Source organism: Microdochium trichocladiopsis (assembly GCF_020744255.1).
Source record: "Microdochium trichocladiopsis strain MPI-CAGE-CH-0230 chromosome Unknown B0I36scaffold_19, whole genome shotgun sequence".
In the NCBI taxonomy this organism is placed as follows: Eukaryota; Fungi; Ascomycota; class Sordariomycetes; order Xylariales; family Microdochiaceae; genus Microdochium; species Microdochium trichocladiopsis.
In genome coordinates this window covers 311,707-332,735 of record NW_025763562.1, presented here as the reverse complement: position 1 = coordinate 332,735, position 21,029 = coordinate 311,707, and the positions used below count along the sequence as shown (strand labels likewise).

Here is a 21,029-nt window from a genome sequence, read left to right as displayed (position 1 = left end):
AATTGCGGATGAATTCGTACTAGATGCGGTGATAGATACTGGCCTTTACTGCCCCAATTACTCACTCAGCCAAGAAACGACCTCCACGCCGGATTTGCGGCGATTAAGGTACTACAATCACTACGCGGACTTCGTATTCATTGGACTTGTAGTCTTGGACTTCGCAGGGCTTCGGCCAAGAAACACCGTTGCACCGCGAGGTGCCATGCAGCCACGATTTCTGGCCTCAGACCGGTGTGATGTGCATGTTGTTGGTGCCAGCAATATGCGATATGAAGCGCCCGCCCGCATGCTGTGCGACCCTGCTTGCATGTGGTACCCTCCAGTCAGGGACGAGCTGGTGGCTGCAATCAAGCTCCAAGGCCAAAAGCAGATGATATAATGCAAAGGGTATAATCCCCGAATGAGTGCCACCACGTTAGCGGAACAAGCATGAAGAGGGGTTCCCCTTGAGCATATGCAAGCCGCGGCCAATGTAGTACACCTGCGGCACCGGGCTGTATCAGGCTGAGCAATGGCTTGTATTGACTGATGGGATCTGCGAGGAGGTCCTTATCTGGAATATATCTGTGGCCGTGTCGTGCATAGCTTTCTTTGCCCTTTGGAGATGCTGCATGGACTTTGAGGGGACCCTGGCAGCCGTGGGTATGGAGTAGAACATGTATAAGATCTTGATATCCTCTCGTCGCAGCCTTCGGCATTATAGAGGCTCTATCCACTCTTCTGCTGGACATCGTGCAGTGTCTCGTATCTACACAACGCACAAGGCGCTCGCACAGCTTCAGCCCTCAACACAAGTACGATTACCATGGACGCCATCAATGTCAATGTGGCCGGCATTGGTGCTGGGCTATTTGCGGCTACCTATACAGCAGTACGGGACCACTTCCATTGCTTGAGAAGGCAGGATCTATAGAGGACTAATGGCCACCTTCTACTAGTACCACGTCTATGTCGGCTTGACCGGCCCGCTGGCTAGTCTGCCGGGCCCAACATGGAGCAAGTTCACCGGCTTGCCCGTCGTGTACCATATCCATCGCGGCACAAGGATGTACTTTTTGCACGACCTGCACAAGCGCTATGGTAGATGGATTCAACCCCTGATCTTGTCCCTGGTCACTCTATCTAACACCTGACCTTACAATCCGATGCTCGCAGGCCCAATCGTGCGCGTCACACCAAACGAGGTCTCCATCTCAGACCCCAAGGCTGCCAAAGAGATTCACAAGTTCCGCAGCGAGTACCTCAAGACGCAATTCTACGAGGACGCGTCGTTCGACGAGGCCCAGAACGTCTTCACGACCGCCGACCCAGTCTACCACGCCGAGTGGCGCAAGCTCTTCGCAAAGTCAGTCTCCCAGTCGAACCTGATCACCTTCCAGCCCTTGATCCAAAAGTACGTGGACATCTTGATTCGGCAGAGAGAGAGGGAGAGAAGGGAGCAGGGCTACGTCGATCTTGTCAAGTGGTTCAAGAGCTTCACGTCTGATGTGACGGGGGAGCTGAGTGTGGGCTCGTCCCTGGGGATGCTGGAGACTGGCGAGGTAAGCATATCCCAGCTACCATTGTCTCCATCACGGGTTCAAAATACCTAATCCCAAGCTACAATATACAGGAGAACCAATATCAAAGACATCAAGCGTGTCATGCCGCTCAACATCCTCCGCCTCGCTCTATGGCAGGGCGACTGGTCCAAGACCAGACACCTGCCCTGCTTCCCCTTCTCCACGCTGCGCGGGGTGTCCACGCGCCTCAACTCGGTCGCGAAGGCGTACATTGACGACTATCGCGCACGGGTAGCCGCAGGCGGCGCGGGATCGACCACCACCACGATCCTGCTCGACAGGGCGCTGGAGACGCAGGCGCGCGAAAAGGGCAGCATCTCGGAGCACGAGATCCTGTCCAACGCCGTGATCCTGATGCTCGCGGGAACCGACACGACTGCCAATACGCTGGCGTATATGCTGTGGCTGCTGTTCAAGTTTCCCGACATCAAGGCTCAGCTGGACGAGGAGATTGACGAGGCGAGGCTGCCTGGAAAGCCGGGCATTGAAGACCTTGCGAAGCTGAAGTATCTCGACTATTTCATGCTCGAGGTCATGAGGTTGTATGGCGCTGCGCCGGGGCCGCTGCAGCGAAAAGTGGTACGTGTACACATTTTACCCTGCCACTTCACTTGAAATCTAACATTGTGTCAATCACCAGCCCAAAGGGGGCCGCGACATATGCGGCTACTTCGTCCCAGCAGGCATGACTGTGTCACCCCTGGGCTTCAGCATCTCACGCGACCCGGTCGTCTATCCGGAACCGGACACGTTCAACCCGGACCGGTGGGCGGACGCCACAACGGCCATGAAGGAGGCCGACTTCAGCTTCGGCGGGGGCACGAGGATCTGTCTGGGCATGCACATTGCCAACCTCGAGATGAAGATGGTCGTGGTGGCGTTCCTGCGTTCGTCGCTGAGCGATGCGCAGCTCGCGTATGGCATCAATGGGTATTCGGAGCAAGGGATGAAGCAGCTCGAGGCTATTGCTGCGAGGCCCTGGGGGACCAGGTGTTGGTTCGTTAGCTGTGAGCTTGCCAAAATCTCGCGCGGAGACAAATTTCTTTTCGTAATTCACATGGCGAAGAGCATCATCTGGGAGCGTAATTTGGGAGCGTGTAATTAGCTCATTCTAGATGTCATTGAATAGCGCCAGTGACAACTGGCCTACGGAGAATTTCCCTGGTGGTCGCGTCGCATTCTTACTCTCACACAACAATCTCATGTGGTGTTGATTCCCGAACGCCATAATCACATGCAAAATAAGCAGCTGCTCCTGCTCTCAGCCAGCCACATGCAAGTCGGTTGCAGCTGAGCTTGTAAATGTCTCATGCACGAGGAGTGCCGCGATGCGGAGGGCTCACTCTGCATACATAGGCGGAAAGTCAATTGTGCCTAACGCAGATAAGTTGCATTGGAACGCGGCGCAGCTGACTGCGCACGGCTGCATGGCAAGACATGCACCTCAGCCGCTGAAACCTTGGGCAGGGTCGATTTCTGTTCAGGGTTTTGCGGCTGAAAGATAACAAGACGGTGTCTCCCCCCAGCATGTGTAGTGTGCCTGGAGGTGTTCCAAGCCACAGCTCGGGGCACACACACAAACGGGTGAGACACGGGCCGGGCCAGACATGCCAAAGTTTAGTGGGTGACACAGTCGACGGGAGACCGGACACAGCCTTTCCCGTCCGTCCCAAAGGGATAGCGTGATCTATTGCTCGCCGACTATATTATCACCTGGGCACCCCCTCGGCTCTGGTCTGTCAACACTGACCACACTCACCACAAAGACTCAAGACTTAGAGCTCATAACACCGCCAATATGATCGTCCGCGCCATCTCCCACGCCATCCACCGTATGGTGGCACCATTCTACCACTTTTTCTTCAGCGTCCCTGTTCTTTTCGCGGCGGCCATCTTCAGGTCGGCGGGTGCCACAGCCATTGTCATGGCCACCCTCTGGATCGCGCAGAGCATCATCGATGGCATGGTGGAGAGATCTGGCGGCGTGGTCCTCATTGTCAAGAGCATCTTCACCAACGACGCCAGCGATGGCCTCATCGAGTACCTAGTCAATCACACCACCGAACTGCTCAATTTCACGTTGGACGTTGTCCGGCCTTCTGGAGTCAACACCAAGGGCAAACCTGGGGAAAGCCCTCAGAACCAGTACTGGGAGCTCGATCTGAAAAAGCCAGAAAACCGGCAGGCCGTCGGCGCACAGATCCAGCGCGTGCTCCTGACAATCGGCAAGATCATCACGCTGGGCCTGCTGCCCAAGCTACCCCTTTCGATCTCGACTGTCGACATGAACATTGAGATCGACAGCGACTTCAAGAACGGTCAACCCCCTTCCCCTACGTACGTGGCGGCCTACAGCGGCCCAACCCACCCGGATGTCATTGGCGAGAAGTGGATCTACATCAACGGCATTGGCAACGAGCGGGTCTGGTTCGAGGGGGCGTGCCGCAAGATCCGCAGCGCGTTCAAGCGCGAGGTGACGGGCGTCTTCAACCGCAGCGACGGCATCCTCTGGGACATGATCCAGTGCTTTGGCGAGCACTCGACCGTCGAGGACCACAAAAACTCCAAGAACAAGCTGATCCAGCGCACCGAGTCGAGCAGGGCCGCGCAAGAGGCCCTCTACAACGAGGTCCACAACACGCTGTGGCCCAAGGACGGCTCGGTTAAGCCTAACAAGGTCGTCCTCATCTGCCACTCGCAAGGCTGTCTGCTCACGCGGCTCACCCTGCAGCAGCTCGTGAGTGACTATCCAGACGACTCCCCCGAGAGGGAGGACATGCGCACCAAGCTCCGCGTGTTCCCCTTTGCCAACCCCAGCATGGACTGGCGCGTCGTCGACGACGGGGCCATCCAGTACCTGGGCAACTCTACGCACACCACGGAGCACTTTGCGCACAGGGTCGACTTTGTCGCCATGCTAGGCGTCATCTCAAACTTCGAGGACAAGACCTCGGGCTTTGACGACCAGAATTCCAAGGTGTTTGTGAGCATTCCTGAGCCTAAGCTTGGGCGGCCGGCTGTTGGGCACCTCTTTGGAGCGCATTACTCGCTTGATCCGATTGCTTATGAAGACGGCAAGCATTCAAAGCTCTTCAAAGCTCTGGGCGGCAACCCAATTCCATGATTGGATAGCACAGAGAAACAGAGGCGCAGGGCACGTGCTAGCCAACACTGAGTCACGACGCGTCGTAGATGCAGGTCCGCTGTGGACCATTATCCCCTCTAATTTACTTACTGCGATCTAAGTGTAATACCAGAAGCAGATCTCGTAGGATGGAGACAGCAAGTAATGGCCCTCCAATAAATTGTCAAAAAATCACCCAGAACCCCTCGTTTGTGACGTGCTTGGCTTTGTGGATATCTTCTGGCGTGGAGTACATGTCACAACGCTCGGTCGACCACTCGTCATCATGGCGAGACTTGGATGGCAGGACTTCCATGCATCATTGCCGCAAGGCCGCGCAATCGACGTGGAGATTTGGAGACGGGACCCAGAGATTCCTGGAGGCGTCCTCATATCTTCATCTGGTCCGAGCCTTCTCACACGGACAACAAACACGACTCTTAACCCTTGAGAAGGCCGTCATCAATCACTTCATGGCCCTAGACAACATGCCCAAAAGCAAAATTGCCATTATATGCAGTGGATGGGGTGGCTTCACGCTCGCACACGAGCTGTCGCTCGCCAAGTACGATGTCACTGTCATCTCGCCCATGAGGACCATCCAGTACACACCGCTGCTTGCGAGTGCGGCAGCGGGCATGATCAATTTCAGGTATGCCACCAATGTTATTAGACCGCCCTGATGCCCGCAGGGCCACAACGACAATACGTGATGTCCCTGACACTGATGCATTTGACCAGACTCGCCGAGGAGCCAGTCCGCCGCCGCAACCGCGTCTCAGGCTTGCACTACTACAAAGCCACCGTCGACGACATCGACTTTGCCCGCAAGACGCTGCACTGCAGCCCCTCGGTCCCGGACGTAGCCGATAACCACCTCTCCCACTCCCATACCTTCACCATGCCCTACGACATCCTCATCCTCGCCCCCGGCTGCACCGTGCAGACCTTCGGCACGCCCGGCGCCGTCCAGCACGCGCACTTCCTCCGCACGACCGACGACGTGCGGCAGATCCAGCAGCGCCTGCTCGAGATGCTCGACGCGGCGTCCACTCCCGGGCTCACGCGCACCCAGCAGCGCGACATGCTGCGCGTCGTCGTCGTCGGCGGCGGGGCCATTGGCAACGAGGCCACGGCCGAGCTGTACGACCTGTGGCAGCACGACCTGCGGTTCTTGTATCCGCACCTTGACACCAGCGGAGAGGAAGGTGGTGGTGGTGGGGCGCTGTTCAGCATCGAGGTGCACGACGTGGCGCCCGTGATCCTGGGCACGTTTGACGACCGGCTCGCCGGGTACGCCCTGCACAAGCTGCAGAGCCGCAGCGTGCACATTGAGACGGGGAGCCATATTACAAAAGTGGAGGGCGGGGTCATTTATACCAAGGAGCACGGCGAGGACCGCCCGCTGGGGTATGGGATGCTCATCTGGGCAACGGGTAATGGGGTGAACCCGCTGGTCGAGAAGATGCAGGAGGTACAGAAGGCGGGCAAGCTGCAGCGCATTGTGACAGACAGGAGGCTCCGCGTGAGGTGCGCGGAGGCAGCAGGCGATAAATATCACGGGAAAGAGACAGGGCATGACGGCGAGATCATGCCGGATGTCTATGCGCTGGGCGACTGCGCGGACATCGAAGGCTACGCGCTACCTACGCTGGCCGAGGTGGCGGTGCAAAAGGCAGAGTATCTCGCGAGGCAGCTCAACGCGGCCGAAGAGGAGGAGCTGCAAGCCCCGTCCTTTGTGTACAAGCAAAAGCCCAACCTGGCGTACCTCGGCCAGCACGACGGCGTGATCGGTGGTCGGGAGGAGTGGACGGGCCACTCTGCGTGGCTGGCCTGGCGGAGCGGCAGCATCTTCCACTGGCCGCGGAGCTGGCGGCGGACGCTCATGATTGGCATCAGCTGGCTATTCAATGCGGTTGGGGGCAGGGATATCGCGCGGCGGTGGTAATGTAAAATAGGCAGTAGGGCAGCAGCCCAAGATGATGTCAAAATTGCTCGTACAGTACAATTACTTTACTGTGTGCCGGAGCATTTGGTCCGAGAACACGGGGAGTGTGGGGAAGGCGGCTGGTGCCGTCCGGAGCCGGTGAGTGGTTGACAGCGTCGGGTCCCGGCCCGGGGGAATGGGGTCCCGTCCGTCGCCAGTGAGAACAGCCGCAATGTCAATAATACGTACATTACGCATCACTGCCTGGGTACAGCCATCGCGAGTAACGCTGACATGTGCAGCTGTGACGAAAGAGCATCGCCAGGGTATCGACAGCTCAGCTGAGCGTGTCGGCGGGCCAATGTCTTGCCAGAGATTGACAATACCTTGCATGTCATCATGTGCCAAGCCGTCACTCTCACGTCAATCTTGCCAGGAGCTCGAGCAGCCAGGGTGAAGCCTCGGCCATCATCACTACCACCGACAATGACAGCAGATGACGTTGGCAATGGCCACGCACCAAGTGGTCAAAAAGGATAGGACGGGGGGGACCCCCTGATTTTGCTCGGCGCTAACAATATTTCCAGCTGTCCATTCAAATTCCATACAAAAGTGGAGGTTTTTTAAGCCTCTGCCCAATCAGCTCAGTACTTCGTTCTATTGCCATTTGCTGCAATCACCTGCTCAAGTCGGTGCTTTATACTATTGAGGTCGTCGTTGACCTTCTTTTGAGTGCATTTTTGAAGCCCTGCTTCGATGACTGCCTTCAGGTCGTCAGTCGTCAAATGGGGGCTGTTTTTGACGTGCCATTTGATGCGTCTGACGGAGCTCTCGACCCAATTAAGGTCAGGAGAGAGGGCTGGGCCTATCACGATGTGACGGTCGTTGTCTTTACACCAGTCACGTATTGCGTTAGAGTGATGGCTACTATCGCTGTCCATATATAGGCGGAAGCCCGCGTGCCCAACATGCTGCTGTATCTCCGTAAATAGCTGGCCTAGAATTGGTTTAAGTACTGCCGCCGTCATCTTGCCATTCTTGTTCGTCGGGATCGTGTACCAATATAGCCTCGATTTGAAGTCATATCCAACGGCCCAGACAGCATGGAGAAGAGTCTGTTCGTTCTCGTCCGCTAGGCTATCTGCTCCTGCAGCATCCTGCTCTGTATTTCTGATCGTCCGGCGGGCATTCTGGAACTTCTTCTTCTTCTTCTGGGGGTCATTGGTTTGGACGACCCAGTGCTCGTTACGTTGGTCAGGTCGGCGGTGGACCTTTGTCGTCAGTGCAGGTTGAAAGCCGAAATGAACTTCGTCCATAGAGAAGCAGGTTCTCCGCCATTCTGCGCTATCCCAGCTTCCTTCGAGAAGCTGCTTTTTTGCGTAGGCAACTCTCTTGGCCTTCGTTGTATCGTCTAGGCCGTCCTTCTGCGACGAATTGCGGGTGCCGTACTGCAGTTTACCCATGCGGCGGCGGATTGTTCGCTCTGAGACGTGGATGTCGATGTCTGCTTCTGCTGCTGCGACGGGCCACGGGAGCCTGAAGCCCTGGTATTTATCGTCTTCTGGGAGGCTGATTAGCCAATGGTGGAGGTCCTCGCCGTCCTCTAGAGTGAAGCCTACAGGGCGCCCTCGCCGCTCTGTGATATGGGGGTTATTTGTACTGCGGCGAGATGCCCAGTCTGTACAGCGCTTTTTGGCCGGCGCGTCGCGCGACGGCGACGTGTCTCTTGGAGCCCAGCACTCCTGTAGAGGCGCTTCTTTGAGCCAGGCATAACCGCGACTACGAGAAACACCAAAAGCCTTGAAAACGGCCTCCTTTGTGTGCTCTGGATGGCTGCATCTGGGGTCTCTGTCGGTGTTGTTGTTGCTGCTAGGTAGGCATCCAGTCCACTGCAGGTACTGTAGTACGGCACGGACGGAGGCCCGGGTGGGCGTATCATGCTCAACTCCGGGCATCGTGTAACTTGGTCAAATTGAGTACGACGACTATCGGGTAAGTTGCAGCATGTAGTGCATCGCGAGAAGGCCTCAGAGCTTCAATTTGAGGCGACGACGACGACGATGACGTCGTTGTTGTTGAGAATGAAGTCATCGTCAATACGAAGGCGTGGGTGGGGATGCAGCTGATTAGCGTCTTGGCATTCAGAAAACCCCCCCCCCGTCCTATCCTTTTTGACCACTTGGTGACACGTTAGCGCTTGAGCCCGTTCGTATTTCACAAGTGGGCCAAAGATGAAGGCGGAGACAACATCGCACTAATCTTAGTCTCGTACCCAGAGCTGTCTTTGGGGAGGCGGAATTGTGCAGAGGTGCAACATGATGAAAGACGGGCGTAAAAGGGAGTGGAAGTGGGTTTCTCTTCCTTGGCATCCTTCCAGTTGTTTTGCGACACCGGCAGGCGCTGAGCTAACACCCTAGCTTCAAGTGGTATGGCAGACATGCCCTACACGCCACCTGAGTTTTTGTCTTCGACTTGGGCGGATCAAAACGCCACGGACGAGGCAGAGGTCCAGAGGTGCAGAGGTGCAGAGGCCCAGAGGCCTGCTGGCTTAGCTCTCCCATAATTGATGTATCCCAGATTCGTCTACTGAGCAGGGAGTTCGACGATCTGAGGGCTGTTCTGGAACAGGAGCCCGAAGGAAAACGCCATGCGCAGCCATTAGAGCTGGGTGAAGTCTCAACGTGATTGAACACGGTTCCTCGGAGCCTATCGCAGGCGGTGTTTTGCTGGACCATCTGCTAGTCCTCCACACCGACTGGGATCCCCTTGAGAAACGTGCCACACGTGCTTTCAGCCAACAAACAAAAATGTAAAACTCTTATCCATGGCCTGGTGAGAGCTGCGAAGCGTCGTGCCGCCAACACTGACCGGTCGACGCTCGGCAACTTGATCACAGCGCCGATTCCTCTGGGTTTCTGGACCGCGACGTAAAGCTCCGACCCGGCCCCTCCTTCGGACACTCTTCTCGTAGCAACACCTCCCCCCATCATGAAGCTCGCGGGCAAGGTCGGCATTCACACGGACGATCTTCTGGCCTGTCTATGCAAGGCTGGCTTAGGGGAGCAACGGTGAGGTTCATACCACGACATCAGGTTACATTGTCCTGGGATGTTACGAGTGCAGGTAGTAATTATGACATTCCACAGTCCCGCCAGTTTTGGGGCCGATTGTTGAGCGGACACATCTGAACAGCTGCCTCGACTGACAGGACACAATCTTGCGAGACCGCTGCAGCCATGCAGTCCTGCTTCGCCGGCGTCTAGCAGCAATAGGGCACAGGGTCGATGCCATGCCGTATGCTTGGAGAGCGTCCGCCTTTCTCACGTCATGGCTGTTGTCTATCTGAAAGAGGAGGGCGGCCTTGGAAATGAGCTTATGCAAAACTCCCTGTGACAAGGGAAAAGCTTTCGAGGCGAGGAGTGGTGCCGTGAGACCACCATGGAGATGGCCGGCCGCGGCCACGTCACAAGCAGACGTACTCTGCCCCAGCATGTTATCAATTAAGCCATGGCAGGAACAGTCCGCCCAGGCGTGGATATTTCTGTAGTGTCAAAGTCAATCCATGCCAGGTCTCCGAAGTGTTTGTCGAAGATGCATATGCCTCACTTCAGATGTGGACCACTCCTAAAACCACGACCGACCAAATTGAAATTGCTGGTTCTGGCATGCGAAAGATATACCACTAAGTCCACACAATCGCCAGCATATTTCTGCCAGCACGGCGCCCCGCGCTCACCGACACCCTCACAGGCAACAATAGCCATTTGCCGACCCGCCTACGAATGAGACACGGCTGATAACGAACAAAACGAACCTGTCGCCCCTCCTAGTTGCCGATCTAGACCCTGTGACCGTCTGTCGTGCAGGCACTGGTGAAACCGCGGGCTCGGAGCTAATGTCGATAAGTCCGAAGTCGTGACGCGGGGTCTTTGTATTTTGACTGGCGGCCCCATGCTGCGTGGACACGGATGTGTTCACGGGGCTAATTGTAGCGAACACTAAAGTCCGTGGCAGCGCCGGAGTGTGACGCTAAACGCACGAACAGTCGCACTTGGCATGGCGTCTATAAAAAGTTGGCAGGAAATTTAGGAAGTCTTGGCTCTAACACTATAGAATAGTCCCAACCGTTCATCAAGCTATCATCTGCAGCTCGGTCACTCTACACAACAGATAGGGATTTCGCCGCGAAAGAGCTAAGCCCACGTCAGTTGCCTGCATCGACTCCCATCAGCCAAGGCCGACGGCAAAACGCCCATACAGCCATGTCTACGTCCGCCGAGATCCGCAACACCGGCATGGACTCGGTCTACAACTGGGTCAACAACCACTCCGAAGGTCGCCCATTTCTCAAGCTAATCCCGTCCTTACTGTTCGAGCCGCGCTTCTGGCCTGAGTACCTCTCGCTATAGCAAGCACCAGGGTTACGGTGGCCGGCGCTCGGCTTCATTTCTCCCCACGCCGCACAGATACGCCACGAGAGCCACATTTAGAAGCGCACAATCCCGGCCATATCAGACTGGCAGGACTGGGAGAGGCTTGTGGTGGAAGTCGACACGGAGCACATCTACCGAGACATCGACTCGCGGATTCACTACGGCGACCTCCGCTTGAGCCGCTTGAACAAGATTTACTTCTTTCAGACACCACTACGCAGCTATATGTCTAGCTGGAATCAGTATAGTATCTTCTTTCAAGATCGTTTTGCCTGAGTGGCTAGCACGACGGTCTATTTGGCCATTAACCTAGCCGCAATGTAGTTTGGATTGGCCACCGACGCCCTCGCCAGCAATACCGCCTGCCAATCTGCGTCGTACAGCTTTGCCGTATTCTCAATCCTAGGGTCACTCATTCTCATGGGGCTTACTCTCTTGGCCATCTGTTATTTTTCGGTTCGTAACTGGGTTATAGTGGTGACGCAAAAAGGAAAAGATTCTAACATATCCGCGAGGAGAGAACGACCTAGGAGGTCTTCATGGATTGGCTAGTTGCCTGATGCTAAAGAGGTTGGCCATGCTCATGCATCCTGTTCTGGACTGGCCTCAAACAGTCCAACGGCCCGTCATAGATCACTCATAAGAATCATGGATTGTAGCTGGGAACACGGAAAATGTCATCTCATCTCTGGATACGCTCTTTCGGCTGGAGAGTGACACGTCATTATCTACATCCTCGGATAATGCTTCAATGTGGCCGAGGCCAAACCAGACACAGCACCGGAAACGGGGGAGAATCAGCTGGCAATGCAAATTTGACCGACGTGCCGTCGCTACGAGTGTTATGTATCAAGGGTCACGAGTGGTTTCTGCTGCTAGCTTGGAAAGAGGCGCGGCTCACAGGAACAGACAACGACGACGAAAACGAATCTGCACAGCTCGGGGGCAACGGCAACTTCAACCACAGCAGTAGGCTGGCGTGGGGAACCGTTGCTGGCCCCGCATCTCAGGCCCCCACGCCGGCTGCTACCAACATTACTCCATTGTGGTGCGTTATTCCGCAGCCTTCAAAGAGCACGTTTAAGTCACATGATTATCATACAAACACACTTTATGACCTGGCTACTTCACAGGACGCCGCTGTGCCCACCAGTCATTGTGCCGCCATAGCAATTGAGCTAGCCGGTGTTACCTGTCAAGTGACTCCAATCCCACTTTCTTACTGCCTCGTCATTCCACCACGGCGATCGCTGCATCGAAACTCTTGCACAACGAGGAACGGGAACCACGATTCTGTGGCGCATCGGAGCCGAAGCTTCACCATTCAAATGATCTCATTACAGCCCCTCCGTATTCAGATCTATAATGGGATTATGTGCTTGGTTGCCGGATACAAGGGAGGCGTCCTACCTTCGCTCACAGCTACCCTGACGTGCGAGTTCCTAATGCGCTCATAGAGTCTACGATTAGAGATCAGCTGTATGTTCAGATGAAGGAGATGACGGAGCGCTGGGGCATTTTCGCAAGTAAGTCCATCACTCTATCTAATGTTCGTGAGCTTGGAGACTTTTATTAGAAGCTTGTGGTGCTCTCTCGGAGTTTTGTTACAAGATCCGCCCGAAGTGGGTGTTTGTCTTCGTGCGCCCCGAGGAGAGGTACCATTTCGATCGTGTTATAAGGGACGCGTACACCAAGAAGAATAGCGTCACGAGACCATGGCCCTCGGCGGTAGTCTCCCTTAGTGATACAGTATGATCTACCCTAAGGTGCTGGAGTCGATGTTTACTCACACTTATGTGCGGACTTGCTCACTCGCTAGGAGTACATACGCGAGCTGTAGTCCAAGTGGGAAAGGATGGTTGTCGCGTCAGGTGTTCCTTAGAGCCCATCTTCCACATAGACAGCATCGTGAAGGTTTTTGGGTTTGGGTTGCACGCGTCGACGATGACGTTGGACTGGAAATACACACGATAGACGTTCACTACTTGAGCGAGTTCCTCTTCCGGCAGGTGTGGCTTAATAAGTGGTATGACGAAGACTCTACGTCCGAGGTGTCACCAGGAGTGATAGACGACGGCTCGAACGACGATCTGCTCGAAGATGCCGGTGCCTGTGGGTCGAAGTCCCAGATTGCTGTGGGGGACTCTGATAATGAAGTTCTGCTATACCATTCCAGGTCAAAAGCAAGTCTCTCATATGAAGGAGGGTGCCGACGAGAGACGCATTGTAGATTTAAGCGAAAGTGATCATACGCCGACGGAGCGTCAGCAGACTTACAGAAGTACTAATCTGGGTCTCATGATAAACACCTATAAGCCTACCGAACCTGGCCTCCACCATCTCAACTGGGCTCTCCAGCCGAAAGCCCGGCTGTGGTCAGTAGTCTCTCTCGTGACCTGCGAATATTGGCTCTGGACTCTGCGAAAGAAAAGTCTGACCTCAGCACAGCTATGATAATAAGGACTGAGCTTTGGTTGTTCGATAGGATCAGGTCCTCGCCTAACGGTTTGCCCATCATTACAGCTGGTAGTTCTAATAATAGGGCGGAAGGAAGATTTCGAAGGGGTGGATAAGGACACATTGACAAGGGGACCCCAATTTTCCTAACCGGCGCAAGTTGGAGACTATACGACACCATTATTGCAGTCTGGACGCATGTTTCCAAGGTCGACGCCCATATGCTACTATGTTAATCCTGCAAATCGTATCTCGTATCTAATGTTGAGCTGTCATAGAGCGAAGAGGGAGTGTATCTATGGTCAAGAAGTGTCTGATTCACTACTACTTATTGTGGCCTCCAGGTTGATGACGATGCTGGCGCTCGAGTACGACAGCCGAGACACATCGATCCTCCACAGGGCCGATATTTGCACGCAGGGTCCGATAGTCAATCATGCTAAGGCCTTCCTGGTCTATAGTGGTCTCGCTACTGATGCGGCGAATATCAACGCGGAGGACTGGGCAGCCTGGAACAACGGCACGAAGCTGGCGCGGCTCCTGTTATACCGAGATTCTGATATCAACGCAGCGGATCGCTGGGGAGAAACTGCCCTAATCTATGCGATGGAGTCGATGGAAGGACGCATGACGGAGCTGCTCTGGAAGTGTGGTGCTGACACGATGCTGAGAGCGCGAGACGGGACCACGGCACTCCACATGGCAACCGTCACTGACGCCAAGGCGGTCGCAGGCCATCTCCTGGCGAACGGAGTGGACTGTAACAACCGTGCTCTCGGAGGCTTCACGGCACTCCACGTGGCTGCGTTTATGGGTCACCATGCTCCTGCTTGCCGGCGGTGCAGTTGCTTCCGACCAATGTCAATGGCGCATCGGGGAATTCATACACAATGGATTCGGTATAAGTGGCGGCATGGAGCGGTTTGGATTATTATGCAACCAATTTCGCCGCCTGGTGAGTCAGGACGGGTTGCAGAGAAAGAGGAAGAGGAGGTGGAGGACCAGAGAAGCCCCAACGCGCAGCAATTGGCTGCGTTGGGCGGGAGCACTTCCGTTGTGCGCCTTTTCGTGGACCATTCCAAGGAGAACAGCTGGCAGATTTGGTGTCAGAGGAGACTGACAAGAAAGTAGAAGCCAGGAAAGACGGGAATCGACCAGACCTTGAGGAACCGGACGGGCTACTAGCTAGAGCTCCGGTGACTGGAAAAGGTGTGACACAGGCAGAAGCTGATCGACAGTAGCTATTTCTGGGCAGTAGCACTAGTGCATCATTTCGAGGAAGCGGGTGTAGTTCGGTGCATCTTTGGAGGACTTTGCGTTATGTTAGAACTCTCGGTCCCTGCCTTATCGACGTATGATCGCCTGCGAAACGGAGTCTCAATGTTCAGGAGCTCCAACGGGAGGGTGGGCCAATATATATGTCATGATCTCCCTAGGTGCCAACTATCGCCTGAAAGAGAAGGGCGGCCGTCCGGTGGCCCAAGTGCCCGGTCTCTTGAGTTCCGGAGTGGCATAACACAGGAGCATAAAAGGAGAATAATGCTTGTCGTACAATACCCCACAGAAGAGATAAACAACCAGGCTGCCCATCGCAGACAGTGAATGCTCCACTAAGGAGTATGATAAGTAAACTTGCAGCTCCAGGTCGCTACGTTATCGTTCTCTATACTTTATCGACTTGCTTAACAATACTCTAACTTACTTCACCACTACTGTATAGTTGGCTTCCGAACAATTGGAAATGTCACCTATCGGGAAGAGAAATCATACACAGGGCCAGCTGTCATCCAAGAAGCTTATGTTATATCATGAGATTCCATCATGGCAGCAGGATAATGAATTCCTACTGTCTGGATATCGGTACGTGCGCTTGAAAATTCGGCTAATGCATGGCTAATCTTGTTGTAGGCCAATTTCTGGGTCTTTATACAGATACTACGCAGCGATCTGTATATGCATAACGAGACTGTCAATATTGTTTCACACACGCTTGGCTGTATTACTTTCGCTACTATCCCCTTCTTTCTCTATTATATGTATCATCCTACGAGATCGCGCTACTGCTTCGGAGTGGCCTTTTGTTTTGCGTGCTCCTCTATGTAAGCCCGTTACTCGAATTATCCTGCGAGATTATGCTGACGCTGAGAACATATTCCACTTCTTGTCCAATCACAGTCGCAGCTGGGCCCGGGCCTGTAATCGCCTCGATTATATGGGTATTGTGGTCCTCGTCTGGAGTGCTAATGCACCCATAGTTCGTTACGGACTATCAGGTCTCCCGGACCTGCAGAGATTCTACGGCTTAATAGTAACTTGCTTTATTAGCAGTCCATCTGAGTATATTTACCGTTTGGTTTCAAGAATATCATTACGGCTATTCTGAATATAGGGTTCATCTTTGGCCATAACTTTGGCTTTTCTGCCTTTAGAAAGTGGCGTGTACTTGTCTACAGCATATCCGGCTTGGGCTCACTCGCATCCCTGCTATATGGCCTTCAAATTAAGGGCTGGGCCGTTCTGGGAAATTATCTGTCCCTTCGGTGGCTGGCTTGCACGACGTTGCTTAATCTCATGGCCGCAACTGTCTATGCCTCAAGGGTGCGTCGCCTACGATTCCTTGCCTGAATACCCAAAACTGACGTCGTGGTTGCAGATCCCTGAGAGATGGTTTCCATATAGGTTCGACCTTGTGGGAGCTAGCTATCAGATTTTCCATCTCTTAGTTTTGATAGCCACGTTCACACACCTAGCAGGCCTTCTTGCCGCTTCTCAACATGCCGCCTTGTGATCGCCTCTCGGCATAGTATAACGTGCTTCTCAAGTGCTATAGCTTAGTGTCAGGTTTGTACTCCATGCGCTCATCCTGCGTAGTGGCCTGCCAAGGTGCCCACTGATTGGGAATTGTGGACGGTTTTGGAGAAGGGATTGTGTACAAGCGCTTACATTTTGACGCTCATGCTTCCTTAAATCACACATATTGTAGTCGTAACAACGTTCCTGAGTGATCGCTCTTGGGCCGCCTTAGTACGGTTTCTGGTACACATCATCTATCGGCCATACACAAGTAGTAGTGCCTGCCGAGACGTGCCGTGGATTTTCTTCCTACCAGATCAATGCAGGCTGGAATTCACATGTATTTATGGAAATCTTAATAGTTTCAAAACAAATCTCTCGACTAATTCGCCGTCGTAGCTTCTACTCTACGTATAGGTGGAGAAATTGCCTCGGCGGTCTGTCTTCAGTAAGGCCACCCGACATCGCATATGGAGGGCAGGCATATAGGCCCCTGGAATTTGGCTCAAACTAGGGCGGAATGATATATTAAGCTGCGTAGTACCCTATCAAGTTAGAGATTTATACCTCCAGACCTTACCAGGATGAGACGGGCATACGACAGCCTGGGTGATGAAATCGGTTCCTAGCCGCCAGGCGTAAACTGAGTTCCGGGGTCGAATAAAATAGTAGAATATAAGTCTACCTAAATTCTAAGGCGTGGAGATTACTAGACTAAAAAGATGACATGTACTACAAATAGTAATAGAAGCCTGATATATACTAGTTACCTTGAAAAAAGCTGTGTTGATAACGTTGTCCCGCTAGCAGCTTGCCTGCGTAGTCGTATAACTCGTCTAACTCGCTACGGGTCCAGTGCTCTACAAATTGCATGGATTGACGGTTACTTGGTGCGGTAACAAGAGCAAACCTTCTTCCATCGGTTGAGACGCGCATATCTCTAACAGGTCCTGCAAGATTCAAAGTATCGGTACAGGAGAAATACGGATGTCCCTGACGCTTTTTATCTTTCCAACTTTGATCTCCTCATCCGCCCAGGCTGCAATTAAATTTGTTTTCCCGACTCGAGAAATGTTAGATATCTCCAGGTCTTTCGTATCTATCTCCTCCATTGTCTCATTATCTATCGTCCAGAGAAAGAGTCGACCATTTGCGAGAACAATCTCGTTATCCGACAACTGCAAGAGGCCTGTGATTAGCCGTTTGTTCAGCGGTTCTATCAGCTCTTCCTTCGAATAATGTAGTCTGCATGATAAATTCGGTACGCGATATATTTGGATTGAAGTCGGTCCTTCGACTGTTTCTGAGCAGCAAACAACCACACACGGCTCTCCTTGCCATTTAATGAAGCCTGCAGTAGAGTAGTGTGTTCGAACTGGTAACGTCTTCGAAGTGCCCTCGCGAACATCGATTAGACGTTGATAGGTAACTGTTTCGTTGCCTTCCTCATGCAGGAAATAGCGAGAGTCCTCAGAAAAAGACATCGACTGCTCACCGTCCTCTGCAGACAGTTTACCAGTATAAATGGAATCGTCTTTTTTGTTCTTCCCCGTCGGATACCTGCTTAGTATGACATGCTCTTTTTCGTCAATGTACGCTATGTATTGCCCATCGCCTGAAGAGCATTGGAACCGCGAGAATGGGTACTTTTCGGACAACCGTGCTTCAAGACGCATGTGGGATTGTTGCAGATGGACTCAACTAAGTTGGGGAGAACACATTCACTTTATGTCTTCGTAGAACTGCATAGTGATACATGACCTTGGAACAAAGTCCTTACATTATAAGTACTAGAAAATTGAGTTATAATATGATCACCGTTGTCTAGCACTTCGAAAGGCGGGGTTTCATCGGTCATGTGACATTTGGGGCAGCGGCCGGGGGGCTCGAGCGCTAAATGGCATCTTCCAACAGCTTGTGTGCTGGGAGGGGCCCTGTGATCTCTGTCACGTAACCTCAAAATCCGTTACACCACGCTTTCAGGTAGGCCGACGTTCTGTGTGGCAGGTGTCGTTGGTAAGCTTCCGAGAAGATACCCAGGCCGAATCCTCTTACTAGGGCTCCGCGCTGCCTAGATGCTCTGCTATTTGCATATCAGCAGACCCCAGTGGTATCTTTAGAACAGATACACACAAATCATCTCGCCGCTGTAATTAAGTCTGGAGTCATTCCGCCAATTTCAGCCGGAATCGTGTTAGAATTTGCTACCGGAATCCCACTGCCCATGGTCCTACCAACCGCTGGTCCAGGTGGATCTCCACCGACACTTCGAGGGATTAGCAGGAGAAACGACAGAGGTGCCGGATGTCACTATCATTGGCTAACCGCGTGTCTCCCAGCGTTCTTCCACTTGAACTGGTGCGAACATGATTGGTCTATCATACGGCCTGGGAAAGTTAATCACTGGAGCCTGGTGACGCCACGTCCCCAAGGCTGGGGGCGACAAAGCGACATCGTTATCGCTCTTAGGTATGTTAAGCTAAGGGGCATGAGCAACCACCTCCTGCTGCTGGTTTCGCTATCTACCGTGAGTCTGTCAGCACAATCCGCGTTGTACCGTATCTCGGCCCTCTAGAGAACCAACATGTCTCAGTTGTCGTCTTCGGGCGGCGTTGCAAACACTGTAGTCTTTTGGGAGAGAAAAAGGTGGCCAGCGTCATCTCCGAATAGGCTCGGTGGCCAATCGACCCAGCACTTCGTCGCCTGTCTGCCGTAGCCTACCGTGCGCGCAGACCATGCCTGCCTCTCAAGGTTCGTGCATACAGGTAATTTTCACCTCATCCTTACACTTGCGTCGTATAGTCTCCTCTGTGAGATGTTGATGTGAACATGAGCGTCTCGCCTATGATGACATCATGAGAGAGTCGGAGTTCTGTGCATCCGAATGCCACAGATATTGAAACGTATAACCAGGTGTTGTGACCGAACAAATCTCTGCCTGTGACGACGCGCAGCCTTCTGGTCCGGTTGCAATCGGTGCGCTGCCACGAGGTGCTAAATGTCTCGGGCCTAGAATACGGAGGACTACTGTTGTGATGTCATCCAACCTGTTCCTAAATTTGGGCCGACACAGCGGCCTTCAAAGGTCTAGCCGGGCTATAAGGGGACGTATAGGTGTACCATGTCTTATGATTAGGTGAACAACTAGTATCATAGATGCTCATCTACCGATAGTTAGCGAGCACCTGCAACGGGGATGATCAGGAAACTCGGCACCGTCCTTGTATGATGATCTCAGTCCTGACTTAGCGGGGGATCAGGTATGAGCTGCTGGATGCTCGTGCGGTGTTCTTCCAGCGCCACTAACAAGTTTGATACCTAACTTAGGTTTACACGTACATGCTTGCTCACTATCAGAGTCTGATGAAAGGACCTTACTTTCCAAGCAACTCGATGCTTGAAAGTAGGTGATTTGAGCTGCGCCTGTAACAGCCGCAGCCATCGCACGGCGGACCCGAATTAATGGATCTTTTCGCTAGAGTAAAACGCCAAGCCTTGAATCGTATCAGAAGTAACCCGCCGCCGTTTTTGTGCTTCTTCTATAGACCTTATCTATCCCCTCTCGTATCAAACAGCCCCAGTTTTGTACTACTCCATCCAAACTGCTGCGTCGTGTGGCAGCGCCCGGCCGTATCGCACCTGATGGTGTACAGCTTCGCACTAGCGTGTTTGATCAGCTCCCCTTATACAGGTCTGCTTATTGCTCGGCCAACCACTTGAAATCCATAATTTGGTGAGCTTCCTCACCCTTTGACTGACGTCTCGTTAGAAGTGGACTGACACCCCGTCGTGTTGAAGGACGGATCAGTCGATGTTTCTCGCCGTCCCAAGCTAGGCTATAGAGTTGCTTGGTTTCTAATAACGCAGCCGTCGGCAGGCCCTGTCTGCACTCGCACGCAGGACTGTTCTGGGGAGAAAAGGAAACAATCGACGATCGGGGGAGCGGCGCCGTGCTAGTAGGTATACTGCCGGCTAAGGGCCCAGCTTTGAAAAGCTCGGGTATCACTACATCTTTCCTCAGCTTGCTCACAGGAGCACGATGATAAGACTACAGAAAATGCCATCCAAGATTGCTCCGCGTTGAAAGAATCAGCCCGCTTGCTTTTCTCGCTGCCATGCGGAAACTATCCGGCGGGCAACCTCCGCTATAACATATCCAGGAATTTTCTTTAACATTGTTGGGATCTGGACCACAATAAGGACCCGATGGCAACAATAGCTCTAGGTAAGTATTTGGGTAACAAATATTTCTACGTCTCATTCTGTCCTCACTACCGATTTTCAGAGATATGTATTGTGGTCAACTGGCTCCTGACTGACTGTCAAATGGTTTGCAACCGACCCGCCAGTGCCTGGGCATCGGTCCTCGGTTACCTAATCTTCGCGTGACCCCCAGATGGATATCACCCTACGTACCAGACTCGCCCGATGCGCAGTGTCGTCAGAGTGTAAGTCCCAGGGACTACTAGAATCGTACCCAGTTCGATCCACCAGATGAAGCCAAAACACCCCGGAGCCAGCACATGGCCGCGAGAACGTAGCATCCGCTGCGCTTCGACTCCGACGAAGCGGCCACAGCAGCTGGAATCCGGCACATCTCCGCTATGTAATATAATCCAATTTAGGTTCCCAGCATCCGCGGAAGCTAGGACTTCGGTACGCTTCTTCAGGGAGCGCTGTTATTTCCGTAGGCGAGCGAGACGAGAGAACGCTTCGGACACACGAGCCTG

General features: G+C 53.4%; 4 protein-coding genes across 4 annotated transcripts; all 4 read left to right on the top strand.

The window, feature by feature from the left end:
* Window positions 1-808: 808 nt before the first annotated feature.
* On the top strand, window positions 809-2,779 carry B0I36DRAFT_356774 (cytochrome P450; the record flags this gene model as incomplete). Its single annotated transcript, XM_046157677.1, has 6 exons — window positions 809-874; window positions 942-1,083; window positions 1,159-1,544; window positions 1,683-2,144; window positions 2,206-2,495; window positions 2,695-2,779. 6 exons carry the CDS (start codon window positions 809-811, stop codon window positions 2,777-2,779), a joined length of 1,431 nt encoding a protein of 476 aa, XP_046003952.1.
* Window positions 2,780-3,316: 537 nt separating this feature from the next.
* On the top strand, window positions 3,317-4,886 carry B0I36DRAFT_342824 (uncharacterized protein). The gene has a single exon (XM_046156109.1). The coding sequence runs from the start codon at window positions 3,364-3,366 to the stop codon at window positions 4,687-4,689; it is 1,326 nt and encodes a 441-aa protein (XP_046003951.1). The 5' UTR covers window positions 3,317-3,363; the 3' UTR covers window positions 4,690-4,886.
* Window positions 4,887-5,177: 291 nt separating this feature from the next.
* B0I36DRAFT_378650 (uncharacterized protein) lies at window positions 5,178-6,637 on the top strand (the record flags this gene model as incomplete). The annotated part of the gene is made up of 3 exons (XM_046160716.1): window positions 5,178-5,341; window positions 5,431-6,214; window positions 6,260-6,637. 3 exons carry the CDS (start codon window positions 5,178-5,180, stop codon window positions 6,635-6,637), a joined length of 1,326 nt encoding a protein of 441 aa, XP_046003950.1.
* Window positions 6,638-15,304: 8,667 nt separating this feature from the next.
* B0I36DRAFT_378649 (hemolysin-III related-domain-containing protein) lies at window positions 15,305-16,294 on the top strand (the record flags this gene model as incomplete). Its single annotated transcript, XM_046160715.1, has 5 exons — window positions 15,305-15,366; window positions 15,450-15,605; window positions 15,682-15,833; window positions 15,896-16,104; window positions 16,160-16,294. 5 exons carry the CDS (start codon window positions 15,305-15,307, stop codon window positions 16,292-16,294), a joined length of 714 nt encoding a protein of 237 aa, XP_046003949.1.
* Window positions 16,295-21,029: the final 4,735 nt, after the last annotated feature.

Coding starts and splice junctions, on each gene's coding strand:
- B0I36DRAFT_342824 (XM_046156109.1), top strand. CDS start 3,364: ATGATCGTCCGCGCCATCTCCCACGCCATCCACCGTATGGTGGCACCA.